This window comes from Brienomyrus brachyistius, chromosome 6, assembly GCF_023856365.1.
Source record: "Brienomyrus brachyistius isolate T26 chromosome 6, BBRACH_0.4, whole genome shotgun sequence".
In the NCBI taxonomy this organism is placed as follows: domain Eukaryota; kingdom Metazoa; phylum Chordata; class Actinopteri; order Osteoglossiformes; family Mormyridae; genus Brienomyrus; species Brienomyrus brachyistius.
The window spans coordinates 31740706-31766770 of NC_064538.1; the positions used below are offsets into that span (position 1 = coordinate 31740706).

The following is a 26065-nucleotide window of genomic DNA, read 5'->3' on the forward strand; positions in this document are numbered from 1 at the left end:
CAGGCTGAAGGTGACCAATTGGGTGGGAAGAGCAGAAATTTCATCTAGATGCAACTGTGTGCAGTGGTGAAGATTTCGGTATGACAGGCCACTATGGAGAAAAGTTACCAGAGGAAGCAGTGTATTCTAATGTCTAATATCTTCTAATGCAGATGAATTTGCAAAGAGGATTTTCATTGAGAAGGCAACCAGACTAAACAAGTCACATGTTGAAATACTACAGGTAGAAGTAAGATCCTGTGCTGTGGAGCTGAATTCACATAGATCCGTCTCCGGTCTCCTGTGTGCGATGCTTCTCAAAATGTGATGGCATGTAAGGAAACCTCTTTGTATTCAGGCAATGAATAACCAAAGTGCAGAGTGGCATACAAAAAGGCAAGTTGCTCTTTATTCCCTGTTCTTAAATAACAGATTGCAAAGCAAATGGAGCCATTCCACCCTCCGTCCCTGTCAAAAACGGGGTCAACATTTCCCCTGACGGTCTGTCATGAGTGAACACTTTTAACCTGAATGTGGACATTTATGTCAAGTTTGCCATGCACTCCACCTGTCCCAAATGAGAAGCGTTTATTCGTAGCTTTGTAGTGTGTCAGCAAAACAGCTCGAGAAAGCCCTCTGTGATTCTTGTATCGCACCCTAGCCAGTCATGCTCATTTGCAGAAGTAAAACCACAGTGAAAGCCTCTATTGTTCCTCTGTCTCAATCAATAAAACATATGCTCAGCTTTTAAGGGTTCTCTGAATAATTAATCGCACTGTTTCCTTTTATCTGCTGGTTCTCTAAAAAAGATCAAGAAGCGTCATCTCTCAGCCACTTTGAAACGCCTCTTTTTATCCACCCCGTGAGACAAAAAAAAAATGTAAAGACACGAAGTCACAAAGGAACCATGTTGATAACACTTCTTATATATATATATATATATATATATAAGAAGAAACTCACTGTTCCTTGTTTTGTTAAATGATCCCTTTTAATATGCAGTAAGTAATTCACTGAGTGAACTTTTTTCACAGGGATTATTTGTGAAATTAAGTGAGAAGAGCAGTCTAATCATTCTGCTTGTTCAGCAGTATGGAGTATAGGAGCTGTGTGTGTGTTGTTTTGTGTACTATGGGGAAAAGTATGTACTTTGTAACATAGTAGGGTGCATTTTATGATGGCCTGAAGCAGTGCCCTTCACAGTTTGCCCCTCCATGCCCTGTACCCTTGGGGACTTGCTTTAAATTAGTGACCCTGACTGGATGTGTGCTTATTGAAGATGGATGGATGGAATCAGAGCTAGTTAATCTCCCCCCAGCTAATACATTAATAACTCAGTAGTCAAAAAAAATTAATAGCACTGAGCTTGCAGTGCAGGTGGGAAAAAGATCGTTTTGCAAGCAGAAGGAGCATGTGCTCCAGTCAAGCCGTGCTTGACTACTGCTTAATATGATGTTTTATAGACTGAAATGTCTACGTACTTCAGTGTAAATGTATACTAATATAGCGTGTCATATGGGAAATGCTTAATGTCCCTTTTGCTGACATTGCACCAATATCCCAATTTGTTATTTAAAATTGTTTTTTAAGCTTGATGATAAAAACTAGAGTTGTGGTATGATGTAGACTTATATAAACAATTGACGAGAAATGTATTGCAATTTCTCACAATGAATTCACTTGCTATAATTCTTTAAAAACAGAACTTCACCCCATGCAGATGCACTAGCATTATCACCTACAGAGAAACAAGTCATGCATAATATTAGGTTTTTTCATTTGAGAAGCGATGACTTTCAGAATAAGCCGTTGCTCATTTCACTGATAATTTACAGACATATTTTAATATAGCCAGACATCTGCTTATATTTATTTGACTATAAAGAAGTAATCCTATTAAAGTTTGTCCATAAGTCTGTGTAATGCCCACCTCAGGCAGTTTTTTGGATATTACAGAGACCACTCTGTGATGTTTATGAAATGAATATTTTGACCGAAATGTTGCTCATTCAGATCCTCAACGGAGGTATTTTGCTTATAGTCTTGATGCAAAGCCCAGTTATCACAATATAAGGAAATATAGCTAATCATATAAGCCTAATTGGTTTCTTTTCAAGCAGCTGCATTCTGAGGTTTGGTCAGCTGGCAAATAATGTTACTTTGAAAGGCATTAAGTTACCCAAACAGCTAAGAAAAGACTAAGGATATAACTCAGTATACAACAGCGTTTGAAAGGTAGTCTGGATACAATGTTAAAACAATAATGACATTTTATTGAAATAGGGTAATCTTAAGTTCCATTAAGTGTAATAACTGCAACCATCATACGGAAACAGCAGCAAAATGAGGTGACATTAAATTTAACAAATCAGGAGAACAATTGCTCTGTAATACACACTATTTGCACTTTTGTGATGACCCCAGTTCAGGGATCAGGTCATGTGACCTGAGTCAGCTGTGACCCTGTGGTCAGAGTGGATAATAAGATGAGATGGAACATTATCAATCCCCATGGGGTGGAATTTCTTTTTCCAGTATCACAGAAACCCAAGGATAACAGAAGTTAGAAGACGATAAATTCATCAAAGTAATGAGTAATAAAATAAACATACAAGTAATAAAATAAAGAATAATTAAGAGAACTGTGTAAAACAATATATCACTATTATTGAAATGAAAATTAATTAATTATTTTACCTCTGACAGTCTAATGGATTGTTCCTTTTCAAAAGTTTTCCCTAAATTTACAAAGTCAGTGTTACATAGCTAATTGATACCCAGAGACCACATTAAAAAAGTCTTTGGTCTGCTGATAGCAAAGAAAGCCCCAAAGTGTTCTTCCCATTCCCGATAAACTTGGTAAGGTGCCAGGTTAAAGGTCAGTCCAGTCACCGGTTTGTCTGCATTTTGCCTTTTCCTGGGACATCCATCAACAAGCACTGACTGCTAAAGCTCTCCATGAGCAGGTTTCCAAGAACATTTACTGCTGCAGATCGGTTTTATTTTCAACGTCTCAAAAAAAAAAAAATTAATTCCCAAGATGTTGTGTATGAAAGTGACTGCACAATTCCATGCATGTGATCACTGGGCTTTCCGCAACTGAAGCTGTTTGTCCCAGTCCTTGCTGTTAATCTGCATTCACTTGCTGAAATATTCAATATCATTATCTTTATACAAGCTCATAGGACTGAATAGCTCTTTGTCGGTGATGTTTTATTAATTTGCTCACATAAAATAAGATGCATTGCTTTGGCTGGCCTCCCCACCCTGGTTTCATTCATGCTTAACAAGAATGAATCTTTTTGGAGCCCATTTTGTTTTCTCTTTTGAGGCTAGCCAAACACCCCCCTCCCCCCCACACACACCAACACAGAGCTTAAAACACCTATGAAAGTTTTCAGTACTTTCCCAATATTTGTCATCTGGATGGTAATCATTAATCAATAAGCTGTATATTAAACATGCATGCATTACATGCAGTAAACATAAACAACTGATTTTCCCCTATACATCTCACCCAAGCGGACTCTCTCCTATCTTTCCATGAATCATTACATTCTGTGTCACGAATATATTGGTACATGTTTAGAATGCTGCTCATTTTTTTTGCGATATAGCTGTGATTAATATTTAATCTTACACTGTTATGTTTAACTCTGCCAAATGGCAGCTAATAGATATTGTTTATTTTTGTTTTATGTTTTTTGATAATGTGTTCAGTTCTTGGAGATAGCATACATTTTGTTGTACAGTGACAATATTGATATTCTATTTTACATAACTGCTAAACAAGTAACAATGTCTAGAAGTTGCCTGAGGATAGATCCTGTTAGAGGAAATCAGAGACAATATCCTGTCAGATCACAGGCAGCTACTCTCTAGGATCATGTTACCTCAGCATAATCAATTCACCGTCACTGTAAGCAGAAAGCTCTGAACCCTGATTGTTTGACATTCGCTTTATTTACGGCTCGCAGTGTAGCGGCTTATGTTCCCTTTTCCTTTCTGTTTTCGAAAGAAAATATTTAACAAAAACATGAAAAAAATCTATTCTGAAATCAGTGCATAGGGCACAGATTACATTACAAAACTATATAGTTGCAGATACACACAGCCTGTTGCGAACGGTTTCTCTGAAGGAGAGCCTTCCATAGTTACACTACTCCAAATTATAGGTGCGCATTATCGCCTGTGCAGCTTCCCAGACGTCACTAATCACTAGCGACCAAAACACATGTGTTTCAAAACAATTTTTAATTTAGCATAAAACATTTCTGTAAAAATGTGTATTTAATGCAGCACACATTTACTTGCACACACATAGTCGCTGTACTTATCTAATCACAATGTCAAAACTGTCCTTCTGACCAGTGTTATTTCTCGCATCCAAGTAGCTATATAACTCTGTAATGCGAGAATACTCCTGCCAGGATACCCCAGCCTGACTGTCCCTTCCTCTGAAAGATACTTGTATATTCATGACTGAGACTGAAAATAATGACAAAGGTGTCACTGGCACTAGTGACAGTTGTGGCACCAGTGACAGGATGAGCGTAACGAAGACGCGCGTCGTGTTGCCGATGGCACAGTCCCACTAGGACTGGTACGAGCTGTGATGCACGACATCTGCGCTGTCAGATGCAGAGCCTGAAAAAACATCGGGGGGGCAGTGTCGTTTTCCCAGCCCCAACTCTTTAACTGGACAGGACTTCACTGCCTCCCCCCAGGGTGGTTGTTATGGTTATTTGGCAGGGAGTCCCTGAGGATGTCACTATAGGGGCAGGGCAAACAAAAGGCCGTGTTTGAGTATATCAGAGTATAAAACAAATATGTATTTTTCTCGCACCGAGGAGCACAGAGCACCACTTTTGTGCGTCCCCCGTGAAGGATACGTCTGTGTTTGTGCCTCTGCTTATCTGTATGACTCTTTCCATGGTGGCTCCTGTCCTGACAATAACTAACAATGCCTTGCACGCTTTCTGATTCAGTCTATATACATATATAATATACATACATATATATATATAATATACATACATATATATATATATATAATATACATACATACACACACACACACAGTACTGTGCAAAAGTCTTAGGCAGTCCAAAGAGATAAAGCTGTTTATCCGGGTAGCAAGTGTACTTTGACTTAGAACAAAAAACACAATTTAACATTAGAACATGTGCAAATTCAGAGTAACACAATAAAAACTAGTAATAATTTCTCCTGTTTTCTAAAAAGTTACTGATATCTAGTTGGATGGCTAGATGAACACCACTTCAGTTCCCAAACTTCTCCTCAGGGGCACCTCAGCTGTTCCATGGTTTTGTTAAATTTCACCAACAGCTCAATTAAATAATTAAATATATTGGTTTAAAAAGTCAGTGACAGATTGACTAGCTGTATGAGGTGTGCTAGTGGCCAAGTCAAACAATACATGGCTGCACTGGACGGTCACTGCAAATACTAGGATGATTTTAGCAGAGGTTCTGAAATGGTTAAACAGACACACTTTGACAGGCATAATATCATAGTTTTACACCAAAACGAGGATAATCTAAACATCGTTTTCTTTGCCTGCCTAAGACTTTTGCACAGTACTGTGTGTGTGTGTGTGTGTGTATATGTATGTATGTACAGTGCTCAGCATAAATGAGTACACCCCCTTTGAAAAGTACGAATGTAATCAGTAGCTCAATGAACAAAAGAATAACTTCCAAAATTTTCACAAGGCTGAGTTTTATTGAACACTTGTTTAACTCCATAACATGAAATTAAGGTTAATAATATAACTTAGATCACAAAATCTTCAGTTTTACTCAAATTGGTTGAAGCAAAAATGAATACACCCCACAACAAAAAGTACTACATCTAGTATTTTGTATTACCGCCGTGATTTTTAAGGACAGCACCAAGTCTTCTAGGCATGGAATGAACAAGTTGGCGACATATTGCAACATCTATCTTTTTCCATCCTTCAAGAATAACCTGTTTCAGAGCCTGGATGCTGGATGGAGAGTGATGCTCAACTTGTCGCTTCAGAATTCCCCACAGGTGTTCGATTGGGTTCAGATCAGGAGACATACTTGGCCATTCAATCACCTTCACCCTGTTCTTCTTCAGAAATGCAACAGTAGCTTTAGATGTGTGTTTTGGATCATTGTCGTGTTGGAAAAGTGCACGACGACCAAGTGCATGGAGAGATGGCAGCATCTTCTCCTTCAGTATAGAGCAGTACATTGTTGAGTTCATGATACCATCAATGAAATGCAGCTCCCCAACACCAGCAGCACTCATGCAGCCCCACATAAGGACACTGCCACCACCATGCTTCACTGTAGGCACCATGCATTTTTCTTTGAAATCCTCACCTTTACGACGCCATACAGTTTTGAAACAAGTAGTTCCAAAAACAGGGATTTTTGTCTCATCACTCCAGAGTATAGAGTCCCAGTAGTCTTCATCTTTTTCCGCATGGGCCCTAGCAAATTCTAGGCGTGCTTTTTTGTGCATGGGCTTTAGGAGAGGCTTCCTTCGTGGACGATACTCATGCATGCCATTCCTCTGCAGTGTGCGCCGTATGGTGTCACGGGAAACGGTCACTCCAGTTTGGCTTTCTACTACTTTAGCTAACTGCAGTGAACTTGCATGGCGATTTTCTTCAACCCTTCTCATCAGCAGACGCTCCTCTCGAGATGTTAACTTCCGTGGACGGCCTGGACGTCGCTGTAAGATCGTTGCACTTCCATCTTTCTTAAATTTTTGGATCACTTTTGCTACAGTATTTTGACTGATAGGTAAAGCTTTGCTGATCTTCTTGTAGCCCTCACCTTTTTTGTGTAAAGAAATGATTGCCTTTCTCAGATTTTGTGACATTTCTCTTCCATGTGGAGCCATTGCTGACAGCATGAAATGGGAAGGGCTTTTCTTTGTTAAGTAATGCCCTTTTATAGTCACCTGTCTGCTGGACACCTCTTAAATGAATCATTAGACTCACCTGTGGTTGAATGCCTGTTAATTAGAATTTTGTAGTCTTAAGTGTGGCTTTTCTCCTAAGACTATAATTGGGGTGTACTCATTTTTGCAACATGGGCTTGAGTGAATTTGTTAGGAAAATCACTTTTTTGTGTGTGCAAATCAACAAATCTTGTTTGCAATCAATGGCCCACATTTGTGAGAGTATTTTGTAATATAGTATCTCATAGAAAATGTTGATTCTGAAAGGAAACTAAAGGTTTTCTGACAAATGTAGTGGGGTGTACTCATTTATGCTGAGCACTGTATATATATATATATATATATATATATATATATATATATATATATATATATATATATCCATCCATTTTCCAAACCGCTTATCCTACTGGGTCGCGGGGGGTCCGGAGCCTATCCCGGAATATATATATATATATATATATATATATATATATCACACACATACATACATGCATAAAAACATGTATTTATATATGTATGTGTAAATATATAAATATGTAGAGTTTTTATGTTTTAGAATAGTTTTATTTTTTTTAAGTACTCAAAGCATGAACCGGTTTCATATATAGAATATTCTCTCTCTCATATCTAAGTTGTGCAGTAATATGTATGTGTGTGTGAGTGTGAACATGCGCCTTGCCCGGACTTCCCTCCCATCCAGGGTGCCCTGCTGTCTTGTGCCCTGTGCTACCTGCAATTATATCCAAGGACTCCCACAGCGCTGTACTGTTGGACGAGGAATTTCCCAGTAACAATCTAAATTAGAGTAATTTGTGTTGTGTATATATTCACAGAACTATTGTAGTACAATTTAAAGAGATCTTGATAAATTGACTTTTTTTTGCTAATAACATACTTCCTGATGATTAAAACGTTAAAAGGCACTGTTGATAAAAGCAGTTCTCCAGTCACAAAAATAGTCCATTTCACAAACCCTTATCTAAAGCAAACATGATGTAACTCAGATTAAACCTCCCATACCATTCATTCATTTTAAATAAATGAAAAGATAAAGTGTAAATACACTCGATGGTATATGTCAAGTCTTCCACGCTGCTGTTAATGTTTGCTCTTCTTCCAAATAGGTAAATTCATGGATGGCTTCTTGAGTATCGTTGGCATGGTGGTTTGGAAGAATGACTTCAGTGTAAGAGAGATTGTGCTTGCCACTTGCAGCATCCATCAGACCAAGCAGGCCCCCTTTCAGTCAATGGACCTGTTAGATCTCCGCATGGACTCAGGCTGTCCATATTGCTTCTTTTGCCATGCTCATTAGGAAGCTTCCAAAGTGAAATCAATCTTGCTTTGTGTGATTTCGAGTGTGAGTGTCCGTTTCCATCTGTGTGACCACACAGGGAGAACATAAGTGACAGTGAAGAAATTATTCCGTTAAGTACTGATGACATTTATTCATTTATGTTTTTTAAGTCAATCACAGCCAGGCAACAGATGGGAAAGTGCAAGCAAACATGATTGTTTGGCAAATAAGCTAGTAAATTACGTTCATCGTGAGCCCATGGAATAGCAGAATTTGAATCCTTGGAAAATCCTTCCAGATGCTATATTTGTATAACAGAAAATCCATTGAGCCATCACCTCTTATAAAAAGTTGTCAGTAACACTTTATGGGAAATTTTCATATGACCATCTGTTCAACATGATCAGTTATAAATATCTCTGTCTATGTTATGGACAAGGGTGGTATGGTGGTGCAGTGGTTAGCACTTTTGCCTCACACCCGGGTTCAAGACTCCGCCTGGGTTGCATGTGTGTGGAGTTTGCATGTTCTCCCCATGTCGTCATGGGGTTTCCTCCGGGTACTCCAGTTTCCCCCCACAGTCCAAAAACATGTTGAGGCTAATTGGAGTTGCTAAATTGCCCGTAGGTATGCATGTGTGAGTGCATGGTGTGTGAGTGTGCCCTGCAATGGGCTGGCTCCCCCATCCTGGGTTGTTACCTGCCTTGTGCCCATTGCTTCCGGGATAGGCTCCGGAACCCCTCGCAACCCAGTAGGATTAGCGGTTTGGAAAATGGATGGATGGACATTGCTGGAAAGTAAATGCCAGATGTAGGCCTGCAGCTATCGATTATTTTAGTAATCGAGAATTCTACCGATTATTCCATTGATTAATCGAGTATTCGGATAAGAAATACTTATGATTGCTCTTTGTCTTATTAAAGAGCAATTGAAACTATTCTTAAAATGAATAACTCATTTTTAATAATACAACAACTGGCAAAAGAACTAAACCCTTTTAGTGCATTTATGTACATATTTGTTTTGCTTTTTAAAAGAAAACACTTTCTTAAATGCAAAAATAAGTAAAATGATGTCAAATAAAATTACTGAAAAAAGGTATACGGGGCCTTTACTCTCTGTGTTCTTGTACATTTATAGGAGGAATAAAAAAAAAAGTTCTGACAGGATTGTATCTCCTGGATGAGGTAGAAATGCTGTGTGCATGTTCGTGTGTGTAAGTGAATGTGAGTGAGAGTGTGTGTGTTTAAGTGTGTTAGAGAATGAGTGTGTGTGTAAGCCTTTAAAGGAGCATATGTGACCCATCACCATGAAATGAGTCTTATGGGTGAAGTTCTACAAGTGCGACTTAAGACTCATTTCGTGGCGACAGGTCATATATGTAGCGGTTGGATAATTTAGTGTCTGAGTTTCACTGGCCCAATGCTGTTGGGGGAGGGCTGGGGTGGGTAATTTTTTTGTTAAATTTATAATATTTATATTATTATAATTGTGTAATGTTATTCATATTAATCTAAATATGCAGAATAATATTACTAAAGCCTTTTAAAAGATCTAATTGAGTACACCCCATGCTCCCCTTTAGACTTACCCCTGCACGCTGCAGGTATCATTGCGACAAAGTGTAACGGCTGCTGTAAGTCTGCTGCAAGTTGCCAAATTTAAATATTGTGTCAAACTAAGCTAACATCTGCATACAAACAGCTTCTGTTTTAACTTGTATAGCTTTACTGTAGCTTTGCTGCTGTGGAAGACAAACGGCGGTGGATGGGAGCAGCTGAAAATTTTTTTTTGAGGAAAAATAGGGGGTGCTCATTATACTTTTTTTTATTCACACACAGGCCCATAAATCCGTTTCTATCGCAGGTCTATTTTAGCCGCGAATGTGAGTGAAGCACTCCCACTTACTTTGTATATTGGCTCTGCTCTGTGGACTGGATGCATAGACTGGATGCTTTCTGTTGAGATGTTGAATCATTAATGTTGTGCTATTGTGGTGAGCTAATTCGGATTTACAATGGACACGCTGTACGGTATTCTCGCTTTTCTTTTGTTTGAATTGGCCCCAAACTTTAGACATTTTTCATCTTTTCCTCTGACTTTCCTCACTATTTTCCTGGTCTTTCTCCATTGCACCATCAAATCAAGCCTGCTACAAGTAATGCAGTGTAAGCACACTGCGACAGTAATAATTCTCAAACACGCTGATCACTAAGCAGTACATAGTCATGCGGATTACACGAAGCATTGAAGCAAAGTATTTGCATCAAGTATTTTTTGTAATCGAGTTATTCGAGTTACTCGATGAATCGTTGCAGCCCTAGTCAGATGTTTGATCAGATTTACCAGCTGCAACATATAAGTTGCCACTGTGTTGTTGCATCTTTAAAGTGACTCTGTTGTCATTTTGCCTACTTACAAAGGATGGAAAGTCATAGTTGGGATAAACCTATATTGATTTTAATGGGCTCAGTAAATGAGAAGCTATATAATTGTGGGTGGTCAAAATCAGAAATTCCTCCTGGCAACCTTGGAGGCCTGTGACAAAATGGGCGAGCAAGGAGGCATTTTGCAGCTATTGAACTGAATTCAGAATGATTTCCATGGCTGCATGGTCACCAGCTCCAAAGGTTAAGCATCATCCAACTGACAGTCAGGCATTTCTGCAGATGGGTCCGGGCATGATGCTGTTCAGCTTTGTCAATGCTGTATGCCTTCCTTAAATGTTAAGGAGGCTTCAGAGTCTTTTTTGTATGATCTAGCTAAACTTGGAACAGTCATATAACATGCACATCCAGCGGAAGTAGACAGAAACTCAATATCTTCTGCATTTTGCAATCCGTTAAATCCTGCAATCTGTTTTCATCTCGTCGCAGTGTTACACCACTTAAAATGCAATTTGCGCTGCAAATTATTAATGGATGTTTTAATGGATGTATAAGATTTTTTGCTCGCTGTAAGACTGCTGTTATTTTGTAAGCAATGTTTTGATGGTTTCTGCAGTAATTGCATTTCTACAAGATGTGCTGAGCAGATAAGTAAAGATGATTGTTCTGCAAAGTATTAAATATTAGGTATTCTCATGAAAACTGCTAAACATGTCCTAGCTGTGTTTTTCTCAGTTTTGCAGGTATAACATATTTCCCTAGTTTTAGGACTGCTTTTAATGTGTCTAGTTATCCTTTTGCAGCGATGAGTGATGTGTCATTTTGTGCGGAAATAAATTAATGGATTAGCACATAAGCTAGCAAAGTTTTGTTAGGATTATGTTTGTTAAAAACGAATAAATCACCATTCACTGTAACTGCCAAAGACAGACTGTCAAACGTTACTGTATGCTACTGCACTTGAGGTGTCTCTTCAGCCTAATTTCACTTTCAGTTTAATTTATTCAAGCTACCTTTTAATGTTTTACAGTATCCTTTTGCAGCAACAACTTTTCGAGACATGGGGGGGCATGGCTGACAGGCTAGGGGGGGGGTCTTCTATCCATGAAGATCTGAGAGAGCAGATGTTCAATGCTGTGGTGGCCAGTCAGCTTAGGTTTCCTTTTGACATACGTGATTTTGTATGCCGAACTGCCCACCTCTGAATGTTTTATATATAGTGCGAAATGGCAGCAGCTTTCTTTTGTTGACTAGGAGTCGCCGCCTATACCAGCAGCCTGTCATGGGGCTCATGCAATGCGGCCGTGCCGGCGTTTTTCTGACAAAATAAGTTTTCTGTGGAGCAAAGTAGTCAGACGTCCTGAAGAGACTCTTTGCCTTTGGAGGAGTCTGCATGTCACAGAAAGAACTGCAAGCTTGTAGCCGTGCCTTATGATAATATGTCCTGTACTACGTCCAGAGTCACACAAATGTTTATAAAAGCGTTTCTGTTTCCCATGTATTTCACTGGAAGGAAAAGGAGCGGAAGGGACGTCCCTTTCAGCAGCTGTATATAAACCATCAGAAAATACACTGTCCTTTATGAAATTTTTACTACGAATTGAAGAACATAAGAATGAAAATTGACTTGATATTGGAGTCTCATCATCTGGTTGTAAAGCATGTCACGTGCCAGAAGATTTCAGGTTTAATGTAAGAAAGACCCATCCCAATGATTAATTCTATAATGTTAGCATGCCTGGTGGGGCTGGACAGCCATTTGACCTGGGTCCCCCAGAGGTTTTTTTTTTCTCCTTACTCAGTAGTTGATTCCTCTTCTCCACTGTCTTCTGGCATTTTTTCTTTCCTGGTTCATACACAGTTTTCTATAAATGCTGTAGTAATGCATTGCCACAAACCCCTGTCAAGTGCCTTGGGCCAACTCTGTTGTGAAAGGCACTATATAAACGATTAATTCAGTTTAATTTATGGGTCAGAATCATGTCATATTGAAAGAGAACATTTATCAACTCTCTGACCTGTTGACCATCACCAGCGTTCCTTACAGTGGTCTGGATGGGAGGCCACCTTCCCAGTTTATTTCCAGTAACACATGCATCCCATTTTGTGACTTGCAGATCTGTAGGTTTTAAGCAGCCAGCTAACCTGTGATTCAAGGATTTATTTTTCCTAGATGTAACTTTAAGTGCTAATAAATGCACGGTACACTTTCCTGGATTGAGCAATAATACTCCAACCTCATTAGTTCAAGATTCTTTAATTGTCACATAAGTTATACAAAGTATAACACATACAACAAAGTGTCACAATACACTTTACTGGACAGAGCAACACTTTACTCTTATTGCACTTTGCCATATTTTCTAATGCAGCTGTTTCATTTACAGTATTTTTGCCATATATCTTTCTTTCAGCCTTTTATTCATTCTTTTCATATTTATTACATAATTATGGAGCTCTGCGACTCCTAGTTATGTCTGCCTTTGTGTTGTGTTGTCTAATCCCTTTACACATTGCATGCCTGCTTGAATAGCATGAGCAAGATTTTCTATTTACTGATATCCAAAAGGCACATAAAGGACTTTGATTTTGATTTAAGTGCTGTTCTGTTTGCTTGTGACAGTGTTGTTGATAAATATTTGTTTAGCTAATAATTTAATAATTTTGTATTAAATATTTACCTATTAGTACTTGTACTCATTTAATCTATTTTCTAGACTTAATAGCACATTTATAACTTTCAAAGGGTGTGGGAACACACCAAGGTATTTGGCAAAGATAATAAAGAAAAAGATGTGGGTATAGGCAAAAAAATGATTGAATTTTAAAGCTGAGACTTCTCATTTGAGAGATTTGGAATCCCTCTTACTGTTTATATTATATTTAGTGGACTTGAAACAATAATAATGAACACTTAATGAATAAAGTATAAAAACGTGCCTGTGGATGGCTTATACAGAGAAAGGCCCCTGGACGGTTCTCAGGTATGCAGCTCACCGGATTCTGTGATTAATTTAATGCTGTGAATTCTTTATGGATATTTCTTTGCTTTCTTTTATATTCCTCATGTGCCACTGAGATCTGAGTCTTTTTAGCATATGTAGCACTTGGCTTTAGCCCCAGAATACTTTACGCTTTCGCCTCCTGAGATGGACCTGCCTTGCTTATACCATTATGTGATCTCACTTCACTCAGAAAGCTTGACATTGTCTCAGTGATTAATGTTCCATGATTTAAAAAAAATTACCGAATCATCATAACGTGGATTAGCATTAACTTGTCGGATATTAACTTGTTTTGTGTAGATTCTCATCTATTTTTGCAGATATTCCGCTCATTAGATGGCATGTTTTCATGTACCTTGTTGCTCACAGACTTCATTTAGTTTTAATGAATGGAAGGTAATCAGAGAGATATGCAGTTTGTGAAATATGAGAACAATTAAACAATTAACTGCAATTATACACATAGATTAATTCTGTTTAGTAGTTGGTGCTTTAACTATATTATGTAAATTGTTTTGTTTGTAGAGATGAAAATAATTACAAAAATTATTTAGTTTAGCATTCTTTAACGAGGTAGTTATTTTGAATATAAAATGGAGAATAGCCTGTATGAAAAATTAAATGTGCTTAATGAATACTGAGATGTTGTTACATTGCATTGATCACTAAGTGGTTTTTATTTTTAATACAAAAACCAAGGAGGCGCTGGTGAAACAGCATCAGATTCTGTTGTTTTACTACAAGGCAGATGAAATGGCAGCCGCAGCCTTTGACTCCGAGTACGCTTTCACATTTCCCATGTGGTCAGTAGGAGAGCTGCATTTGCGCAGCCAGCGCGTGTGCCTCATAGCCCTGTCTTACTGAGGCAGGAAGTGCAGAGACTTCATTTGACTCTGGGGTATTGCAGGGGGCTGAATTGGGAGGCCACCAACCTGTCTAGGAGCCTGTTATGCTCCTTTGCACTTTGAGAGCTTGATACAAAGCAATAATCACTGTACAGTACACTTTCCTGGAAAGAACGATACTGTGCACTTTATTCTGTCTTATTCCCTATTACAGCCACCTCTTTTGCATTTATTTCTCATATCTATAATATATGCCATACCTGTTTCAGCCGTTTCTTCGAATTTGCTTGTATTTATTCCATAAATATCCACTTCTGTAGTCCTAGTTTTACATCTGCTGTGATGTTTTGTGAGTGCCTTTATGTTGTTTTGTGCTGCCTAATCCTGTTACATGTTACTGGATAGTACAAGTAAGAATTCCTATGTACTGATGTACAAAAGACAAAGGATCTTGAATCTTGATATTATTAAAAGGAAAAAAATTATGATCGCATGTGTGAACCCCTTTCACTGCAATATGAGGAGGGCTCTCAGTATAGGCAGCAAATCAGAGCCCCGATCCCACAAGGACACCCAAGGTCTGTGTGTGTGATCTATATGAGTCATTGGATGAATGCACTACATGTGGCATGTGTGTAGGGAGGGGGGACACTTGAGCTACTAATGCATCCTCGTAATGGACCCATTTGCAAAAGCAGGAAAGTATTATATTACCCCTAAGAAAAGATCAGCGCATCTTTCCCTTAGACAGTCAAATGCCAGCCCCTGCACTGCCAAACTGTGCAAACCCTTCCAGGATAACTTAGCAAAATAAAATAATTAAGAAGAACACCACTGACATGGCATGAATTAGAATCATCCCTAGGTTGCACTAAATGAAGCAAAGAAAGAATCAGTGCTTGTCAGAAACTCTCTAGGTGGAGACTTGCTGCTTTTTTGTAGCATATATAGGGATAAAATATGAGAAACACAAGAGATTGGTGAGTATGGATGAAAATAAAGGCACACATACAACAGACAGGGAGCAGAGGTCATTTTTCATAGCCGTAGGAGTTAAACACGAGCGTGATTAGTGAAAGTGGAGAACGTGGCCACCCCACCTCATCCCTCGCTGGTGAGCATTTCTCAGGGGCCAGAAAAGACAAAAGGGGAGAAGGAAGTCGGTTCTTCTGTAATCTTTACCTAATCCCCTTCATTTTTTTTTTTATAATCGTTCTTTCTCTGCTGTCAGACCCTGCGGCCATGTATCCCCACAACACACAGAAAGTGAGGTGAAAAAAACCTGCTAGCCAGCACCCACACATCCACAGGGGGAGATAAATCGTTCAGGCTTCTTTTTGTGGTGTTAATGTCCTCTGAGGTCCATGTCTCCCAGCGGCGAATTTGAGCCAGGCTGATGATTACTGGAGTTAGGTGTGGCGAGCCTGGGCGGGCCCGGGGCTTTGTGTACCATCAGGGGAGCCAGCTGGAGGGTGTCAAGTTTCTGTTTGAATGGTCATCTTTGAGCTGGAGAGGCTGTAGGGAGGTTCGCTGGCCAGGGGAGTCTGAAAACACAGTTTGAACCACCCCAGATAAAACTTCATCATTGCTTCAGCCGTGAACTCATACATGCAACAAGGGAGCTGCTTGATCTCCAGCTATGGACTGTTCTTATCACTCATGCCCAGTTTTTATGGATATGCTTGTTGTCGTGAAGAAACATAAAGGAGTGATTTAAATGCTGAAGAGCAGGGAGTATGGGCCAGATTGCCACCGATACCGATGACCAGAGAACCCGCTTTTGGCAGTACCACATGCTATTCTTCATTGTTATGTGTACGTTTTAAATGATTTGTTACAGCTACTTGTCTGCATTAGCATTTTCTTTTTAAAACCTTAGTAGGACCAGTTAAAGTTGTGTTACATGAATTTTTGTGTGTTTTTTTAAATGCTACAAAATTTTTAGAAAGTTTTTTTTTTTTTTTGTAGAATTTTTATAAGTTTAGAAAATTGTTTAATTTTCTGATAGGTCATTTTCCATTTGATACGTTTGCCATTATTTGAGACTGAACTTTCCTTTGAGTAATTAGTTCTTATTGCAATTTCCCCTGATACTGTAACGGAAGACAGTACTTTTACGTAAGTGAGATTTACCTTCCCGTATCATTTAAGACACCTTATTGTAAATATTTAATATAGAATTTTTTTTTTTCGCTTGAGTGCAGATTTAAGTGAAAAATGTGCATGATTATATGAGCATATGGTGTTTGTGGATTGACCCCAAAGACATACCCAAGTGTGTAACGCCTGTCAATGTTCATTCCTCTCATCTCTCTACAGTTACCAGTAAAGTGCAGCCCACCAACTCGGACACCCTCCTCTCAGTGTCTGCCGCCAATGCTGTCTCCATCCCACCCAGCGTTTACCTCCCAGCCAACTTCAAACTCTCCAATGCTCAGCTGGCCTTCTTTTTACGAGAAATCAGGTCACCTTCGCAGGTCAACCAATACGGACACCCCCTACAGCGCTCCGAAAGCTTTGTCGTCTTCCAAACCAAGGAATTACCAGCAGTTAACATCACCTTTGGACCTTTTTCACAAGACCAGACCCTTTCAAAAGACCTCCTGCAGCCGTCCAGCCCCTTGGAAATTCCTAGTAGGCTTACAGTCAACTGGAAGGTCCGGGCTTTCATAGTGCAGACCAAGGTCTTCTCTAGCAACCCCAATGTCCAGGTGCTTTTCTACATTGCTGGCCGAGACTGGGATGACTTCAATGTCCTCAACAAGCTCCCTTGCGTCCGACTTCATGCCTTCAGAGACGTTCGTGAGATTAAGACGTCCTGCCGGTTACGTGGGAACCTGGCCCAGTGCCTGGCTCAACTGGAAATCCCTTCAAACTGGTTCAATGTCAATGTGGCCCCTCTTGGTCGACGCAAGGGTACCGAGGGGCTGGAACTGAGTGGAGAGACCCTGCAAGCGGAGCTGTACTACACCGTCCATGAACCGGATGCAAGTGGCGAGTGCGGGGATGGCTCTCCACGCCGGGGGGGATCTCGGGGAGAGATGCCCACACAGCACCCCCTGCTGCGCATTGGGAGCATCAGCCTGTACCAGCCCAACCAGGAGCAGATGGTGGTAGACAAACAGCTGGACAAGAACATGTTTCTGCGGCTGCCAGAGAAACCCCTGAAACCTGGAGAAACCCTTAGCATCTTCCTGTTCCTCGTGCCCAACTCAACCGTTGAGCAGTTCACACTCAAGTAAGTCTTATTTTACGCACATTATATTCTATGGTTACCATTATCAAGTCCATTTGACACTTAATTCATATGAAAAACAGACATAATCATCTAAAGTTTTTAATTGTAGATAAATTTATAAATTTTATATAAATATAGCATATATTTATATAATCAACCCTGTGGGTTAATTAAATTAGAGCTTACTATTGGAGAAACAGAATAACATAATGGTTTGTGGTAAAATTGGTTTCACTGTAAGCTGGTATCAGGATGCTGACTTTTCCAGGATTTGAGCTGTTTGTATATGTATCTGTATATTCCTTATTCAGCTTGCACAATCATTCCATGTGATTTCAGATATACAATATATGATAGACTTAATTGAATCTAGGGGGAATTTTTTGTGCATAAGCAAATAATAATAATAATGGATATTATTTAATGGATTATTAAAAAACATAGCACCAGGCTTTTGCAATATCAAGAATCCGAAGCTTCCTGACGTAAAGACCACAGGGAGGGTGTTGGTAAGCAAATGCAAAAGGGGTTACCCAGTGAATCGGCTGCTACGTCACACAAAGATGTGGTTCTATGGTTTTAAAAGGATATCGATCCACTTAAAGAAAAAATAATGTGTGTTAATTGACATCTGTCTGAATTAAATTTCGGGAGTTGACCTACTTCTTGTCGATTTCAAGCTTAGGGGATGTAATACCTGCCCTCTCTTTCTCACCCTTTGGATTTCAAACTTATTCCACTTCTCCATGATAATGAGGGTGCTAACATTGCTGGCAAAGAATTCACTGGAAGGATAGCCTTAAGCAACATTATATTTTTGACCCTATTTCCTAGTGTGAAAAATATAGTGGAGGGAGCTGACATTGGCTTTACACTTAGTGTTTTTTTTCCCTATAAAATGCTTTAAATTTGTTTTCACCAAATTCAGTTAGATAGTATATTTTTAGTTAGTATATTTTTGAGCATATTTTACCTGTTTCATAATTTTTAAGCTTCACTTTTGTGGTTTGAATTTTCTAAAAAATCACTTTTGCATTTTAAAGAGAGGGTAGATTTGCCTTCTGTTATACTGTGAATATATTCCTACTTGTTGAGAGGTGGGTGCAGATTCTGGGTAATAAACGTTATGATTTCCACACCTCGTGGCCCTTTGCTACTGGCTCAGTCTGCTCCAGCATACCGCCAGTGCCTTAGGGCACCTGCTTCTTTTAACAGTCAGGCAGTGTACTTGCAAGCAGCCACCGCTTAAGTATTTGTGCTTGTAAGAATTTCATAGCAGTAGCCCCAAGTCAATATCTGTCCCCAGGCCCCACCCTGTTTTTGGTGGTATTTCTTTAACAGTTTCTCATTGGCTTAAAATTAGTTATTTTTTACTTCCTGTTTATGGGAACATCTCTTCATCTCTCTGCTACTGTTTGAAAACACACACACTCTCACACACACACACACACACAAAATCAATTTTTCCTATAACACCTGTGGTCTTGTTCTCAAGTTCTGCATGTCCATTTAAAATGACCTCACTTTTCCTGTTACTTGGCAACAGCATTATAGACAGCAGTCCTTTCCTTAGCCCTCACTTTTGTCATCTTTCCATAATAACGTGAATATCACATACAAAGTAAGTTACTCTGACTGCATTAGTGTACCCGTGTTTCTGGAACGCATCATAATTTATTTTACATTTACATGAATGCAGTTACTCAAGTGTAGACCTGAAAAGAGAGGAAAGCAGGGTAGAGGTACAGCCCTCACATTGTCCTATATGGGTTAAATGCAGAGAACACATTTCGTTGTGTGCTGTGGTGTGTCAACAATGACAATTAACTAAATTCACTAATACCATGAGTTGCATAAGTACACAAGCACAAACATCTTGTCCCCTGTGTTCTTTATCCCAATTATAAGTTAGAATTAAAGTCAGCAATGGTTAAATCAGAATTCTCTTGACTTAATAAAATACTACTGTGGGTTGTAAAATAAACAAAAGCTCTGTGCCCTGTGATGGGCTGGCATCCCATCCAGGGTGTCCCCTACCCTTTACTGCGTGCAACAGGGTCAGCCCCCTTGTACTGGTTAAGTAAGATGGATGGATGGATTCATATATTAAATGCCCTAAATAAATAAGCAGGTGTTTTCTCACATTCAGTTTCTTTCACTGGTGTTTGAAGTGGTAATGACCTTTCTGTCTGTCGGTGGTGTCTTGCACCGTGTCTTGCTTCTTTTAGATGATTCTGCTGATTAGTCAAAGCAGAGCTAAAGAAAGAGTCGTCTATGCAATGAAACACGTAAACACTTGCTTTTCAGGTAAAATAACCAGTGAATTAAATATACTTCAAATCCACAGTAACAATGTCCCCAGAAAAACAAGAGATTCTGTGAAGTAGGTCTTTAAATATGAATTAATTCCAGTAAGTCTTTCTTCAAACCTGCTTTTCTTCCTTTGAGGACCAAGCCTTTCTTCTTCTGGTAGTGAAGTACATAACAATGGACTGACATGAAAAGCATGGGTGAAAATGGAAATGTCCCACAAATTTCTCTCTTTCTCTGATATCCGCTTCTAAAATGATTACAATTATCTGGGTTAAGAGATGCTTTCATGTTACTATGCAACTAATTTCCATTTAATGTCAATGCTGAATTTTTTTCTGTTACATCATATAGCTTAATAACTTCCATTTGTTAGTCCATTTTCTATAGAATACTAACTAAATGTATGTGATGGTTTTTGGTCAGTGATAATAAGAAGATATGGTGAAAGGTTTCACATTTTTATAACACAACTAAATATTTACCACACAAAAAGTTTACTGAAAGAGCAAGTAATTGCAGACAGGTTGTTTTCAACATACCTGACATGAGGATGAGAGGAGGCGATTGGATACAGCAAAACCATATGACATGAGGATGAGAGGAGATGATTAGATATGACAAAACCATGTGACATGAGGATGATAGGAAGCGATTTGATACAACAAAATCATGTGACGGGGATGAGAGGAAGTGATTGGATGCTGCCTTATTTACGTGTACAGAGAGAGGAAAATGACCTTGATGATACTATGTTTAACGTGGGATAATTAAATACCTTACGACATGTATGGCAACAGTTTGAATAAGTACAACGTGGCATATTTAGGTGCTTTTCTGTCTCAAATGTGCCATATTTTATTACAACTTTACCTTGTGTATGCCAGTTACTACGATAAAGAGATCTGTGAAAGCAGACTCTTGCAAGCTAAAATGAAAACTTTGAAGTTAAATATGCAGGAGCCAGTTTTAACCATTAAGATCAAAAGCTTGTAGTCGATGACTTCCTGTTAATTGATTGTAGATAGCTAGTAAAGCAGCTGGAAACTTGTTAGTAGAAACAAAGGGTATTTCGATAAAGAGTCATTAAGAACCCATTTATGTACAAAACAATTGCTAAAGAAACATTTGTTGCAATTAAGTAACCATGCATGTCTACATTTACATCTGTTTATTTAGCAAACGACTTTATCCAAAGGGTTGTGCGGAAAGTTTGGAGTCAGAGTAAGATCAGCCAACATCCAGCACCCACTGGAGTAGCTATGGTTAAGGGTGTTGTTCTTTTTTCTGTGCGTATGCATGCACATGTCTACACCTGTTATGCATGTTTTTAACTTCTAACTTAAATAGAAATGTTACCAGAGTGTCAACACTAATTTCCATTTTGTGTTTGTTGGCGGTGTGCAGCGCAGCTCTCCATCTGATCGGAAGATCACCTGTTCAGATCTCAGGGTCATAGTGGTGTCCATGTGACACCAAGAGTAATTTCTCAGCTGGGTCCTTGAACAAGGCCCTCAACCCTCAATTGCTGCAGGGTCTGGCTGACCCCACTTTCTCAAAAAATTGTCACTTCTGCTAAATAAATAAATTGTGAGTTCTCTGATTACAGTCATACACAGGCTGGAAAAAAATGGGAGCAATCTTTAGTGTCACGTATTCAGCAAATCCCCAGGCTTCTTCCTGCCGCAGAACTTCCCATTCAGTGTTGAATGTGTCTTGCTGTGCCCCCGGCCTGATGCCCAGGAGCCGTTGAGATGCTGATGTTCACCTGTGCTTTTGACAGTGGTGTGTAAGGACTGTGTAAGTCTCATGCGTGTCTTCCTGCTGCGCCAAGCTAGCCACCTATCTTTTGACTGCATTATCAGTATTGAACAATGCGGTATTTGTCTGGTAGACAAAAGACAAATGTGCTGTTTTGCATAGTATTTGTGGCCTAGCGGGTGAGGAAGGTGTATCTCTGATCTGTAGGTCACCAGTTCAAATACCAGAGTTGGTAAAGTGATGTCACCATTGGGCCCTTGACCTTAATTGTTCCAGGGACTGGCTGACCCTGCTTTCTCAATTATACCTCACTTTGGATAATAGCATGTAATAAGTAAATGTATTACTTTTGCATTAAATTAATTTGTTTAGCGGACACTTTTTTGGATGCGACGTATGAACAAGGTAGAAAGTACAATTGCAAGCATATAGCAGTTTGACAAATAGCAAATGACAAATACAGGTAAGCACTGTGTTTCTATGACACACTCCCCTTTTGCGGTGTCTTCATAAATACAGCAAAGTATCAACTGCTAAGGCAATTTGGTCTTCAGACCTTGGGAACTATACAGCTCTGGAGAAAATTAAGAGACTCATTTCTCAATTTATGGGTATGCCCCTGTGTAAAATATGCAATTTTTTTTTGCAAACCCCAGCCTAGCTCTTCCCTGTTTCTCATTAATGAAGGGCTTCTTCCTTGCTTTATGGGTTTTCTATACTGCATCTAGGAGTCTGTTATGAATAGTCTTAGCAGTATACTTCACACCACTTAATGTTTCCCATTCATTTGAAGGTCACTTGATGTCATCCTCCAATTCATGAGGCACTGTTGGATAAGCTGACAGTCATGTCTGGCATTAGAAAGTTTATTCTGCTCTGGCTGGTTTTTGGTTATTGCCAGTGTCTTCTGCTTTACCTTGTTCTCTTGTATTGCTGTGTTAGAAACTTTGAGCCTAGATGCCACCTGCCTTGCAGTGTAGCCTTCTGCATTACCAAAATTAAACCAGGATTTAAAAATGTAGATTTTTAAAAAATATAGAGTGGTCTCATAACCCTATATGCGCTATTTCCCAGAACTCTATATGCGCTAAATTAAATTAATTGGTAGATTTTTAAATCTACTGGGAGTGAATTGTAAAGAGGCTAACGCTAGTTAGCTTGTTAGGAACATTGTCAGAAACCACAGCAGTATACCATAGCAATGGGTGCTATAACACCTGTTGGCAGAGGTGGAGATTTCAGGTCCAGAGTGTACAAATCCAGACCAAGATTTTGTTTCAACCAACCAGTTGAGTATAAAGAGTCACAGTCACAGAGCACTCAACTGGTTGGTGTGCCTGATCGTTCTGACTATGTGGAAGTCTGTAAACTATCAGGCCGAGTTCACTGACAAGACCTGCTCCTGCTGTGCTCTTCTTGAGTGAGAAAAGATTCCTGATCTGTTGCATTTCTGTGCTGCTGGATTACTTTTGCCGCTGGCGGTGTTTACATCCGAGGGATCATGAGGGCATGGGTGCCTAAAGGAATCTGAATATTTAGTGAATTTGTTTAAAGAATTGCTGTTCCTGACCTTGGATTGTTGCTGTGACATCGCCCACAGGAATCACAATGTTTCAATAGTGGGTAATATCATTTTCATGGGGCCCAGTCTTTGTGCGTGTGTGCAGGGGTAGATTAATGCATAGGCGATCCAAGGCTGTTTCCTTAGGGTCCAGAAAAAAATCAGGGACCCTGCCTCACCTCAGGAAAAATGGAACTGATAAACGTATTGAATCCAAATTGGATGCCTGTCCATCACAGGACACAGGGCAGGGGACACCCTGGATGGAATGCCAGCCATGCACACTCTCACACACAGCAGAAGCAGGTTTCTAATTGGCAGCCGTGGAGGAGTGAGACAATAGCACTTCCCAGTTAGCCACCATGCCACGCTGTTCCTGTATTCTTTTGTTTGTGGTATTTACGCCAGGCCTTTTAAATGGTTATTGATGTCCAAGCAATTTGCCCCTGGCCTTGAATTGTAGTTTGTTCACAGTTTAGGAGACCTTGTGCAGTGTGTCAGAAAATCTTTGCGATGAATACAGAGTGAATTGAATATATGTGCCTTGTTTAAACGGAGTTGGACAAGCTGCATCCAAAGAGTGCATCAGTCTCGGTGTCCACTGTCAGTAATGAACAGGGGGACCCGCTCTGCCAGTAACAGAGCATTCATCTTGGTTTACAGCTTGGACTGGGCTTCTGCAAGACTTAGAGCAGTGTTTCCCAACCTGGTCCTCAAGAACTGCCAGACAGTCCATGTTTTTGCTTCCTCCAAGCTCCTTTCCAGACAGTCCACATTTCTGCTCATTCCCGTCTCTAAGGGCTGGCTTGAGAAACACTGGTCTAGAGGGTTTTGCACTTTGTATGACAGGCTGCTGTCCTACATTGTGTAGGCACTGTATCCTAAAGCGTAATTTTAATTAAGGGTGTACTCTCACTTGGTGATCCATGCCATGACTGAGCATGTTTGACTAGTATGATCATTCCGTACCATACCATTTGATTCAGTTGGACTTGGGCATGTTATGCATCTGATCATTAACCGTGTCCAAGCACAGAACACTGTCATTGATGCGATTAGCACCTGCATTCTCATACATATTATGGATTGGTAGGCTGTACAGATCATGTAGTGACAAACATTTATCAAAGAAATCTATGAGTGCGATGTGTCATTTTGACCAAAACAACTCTGAGTAAGCCATATAATAAGGACATTAATCATGAATTCCATAGTACTGGGTGATACCGCTTTTCTTCCTATGTTTTTTTCAAAACAAAAAGTCTCATGGTGATGATAAAACCATCCCCAGACCCAGTACATCAAGTGCAATATGAGCGCAGACCACCGTAGGAGTGGGGTGGGGGGACAATCGTGCTGGGGCACGGTACAAGGTAACTGGGCAATGTAGTGTCATTCTCAAATTTTCTTGTGTGGACGTCGTAGTTGTTAATCTGATTGTAACTTTTCTGGCCTTTTTATGTACTTTATACTAGTTGTGTCAGTGTTTGCCAGTTTATGTTGAAGAGCGGAGGTTCTCAGCTGTCAGTTTTAATTTTGCATGTTTTAACATTGGCCTTGTGTAACTGTACCTCATACAGAGTGATTTCGGCAGAGACTCTGCCTGTAAGTACTTACCGTTTACTCTTCCATCTGGGCACAGCGGGACTCCTAATGCCTGATGTTCTAGGAGGACAGATGCAATTGAATGTGAGCGCTCCCCGAGTGAATGTGAGCGTTCCCCGATTATTGATGCCTCCCAGCTAAGTGGGGCGGATTTGTTATGGCTATTTTTCCTCCGTTGTTTCCTAATGGGTATTTAATGCCTTGGCCATTCAGTTTTTTGAATCAGCCATGACCCTTGTTATTTAATGAAGTGATTAAAAGTGCAGTGGCTTATGGGATAGTTGGCATAAACAGATACCGCATAGAAACTGTGCATTATCCTCTTAAAATACACTGCATATGATTGTACATGCACTACAGTGTGTATACGTGGCAGTTTTTTGGTAGGCAGAGAGGTGTGGATGTACTAGCAGGATTTCTAACATGGGTTTAGTCTTGTGGGCCACGCATGAGGGAGGGGCAGTGGGGGTGCTGTGTAGCGCAGCGGGTTAGAATGTTGTGCCTGGGATTGAAAGGTTTCTGGTTCAAATCCTGGGGGAAAGTTTTCTTTAAAAAATGCATTTTGCCTTTGCATTTGTTAAATTAATATAAAGCTACTTCATCCCTCAAACGTGTGTTTGAAGGGTTCCTTACTGACCCCCTTTGGTGAATGAGTCTCTTGCTGAGCCGGCATGTCATCTCAGTGGAGAGGGGGGGGGATCTTGGTACTGAGAAACTAGCCAATTAGAAGCAAGAGCAGTGTCCCCACGAGCCCCCGCTGACCTCTTATTATTTCGTGGGAGATTCCCACAGGGCTCAAGATTATGAGTCTGAGGCAAATGGATTGAGGGTCAGCTGCATGTACGGTGTTAAAGCATGCTGTCTTTTGGCAGGGGAGTGCTGTAAACTTGCTCGCTCTCTGTATGCTGGTAAAACAGTGCTACAAAACACAGCTGGTAAAACACAGTACAGCTATCACACAACTTCTGGTCCTGCCCAAAGTCTGCGGCGGGTACAGACAAGTGTTATGGCCAGTCGTAAAGACGCACATGAAGCTCAGTCATGATCGTAAATGAACGAGTGACTTCCTCTCACCTGTAGAGCTGAAGCATGGGAGTATAATCCTGGAGTGCCC

At 39.9% G+C, this 26065-nt stretch overlaps 1 protein-coding gene across 2 annotated transcripts in view; it reads left to right on the top strand.

Annotated features, from left to right (window-relative positions):
* Window positions 1-26065, top strand: part of tmem132e (transmembrane protein 132E) — a 179831-nt gene that overhangs the window by 113604 nt on the left and 40162 nt on the right. Inside the window, exons 1-2 of one of the 2 annotated variants that reach the window (XM_049016592.1) lie at window positions 16071-16291; window positions 16796-17714. In XM_049016592.1, coding sequence (XP_048872549.1) covers window positions 16213-16291; window positions 16796-17714 — 998 coding nt within the window. In that variant the 5' untranslated portion in view covers window positions 16071-16212. Of the gene's footprint in view, window positions 1-16070; window positions 16292-16795; window positions 17715-26065 lie in introns of those variants that run through there. The other variant, XM_049016593.1, reaches the window with a different exon arrangement.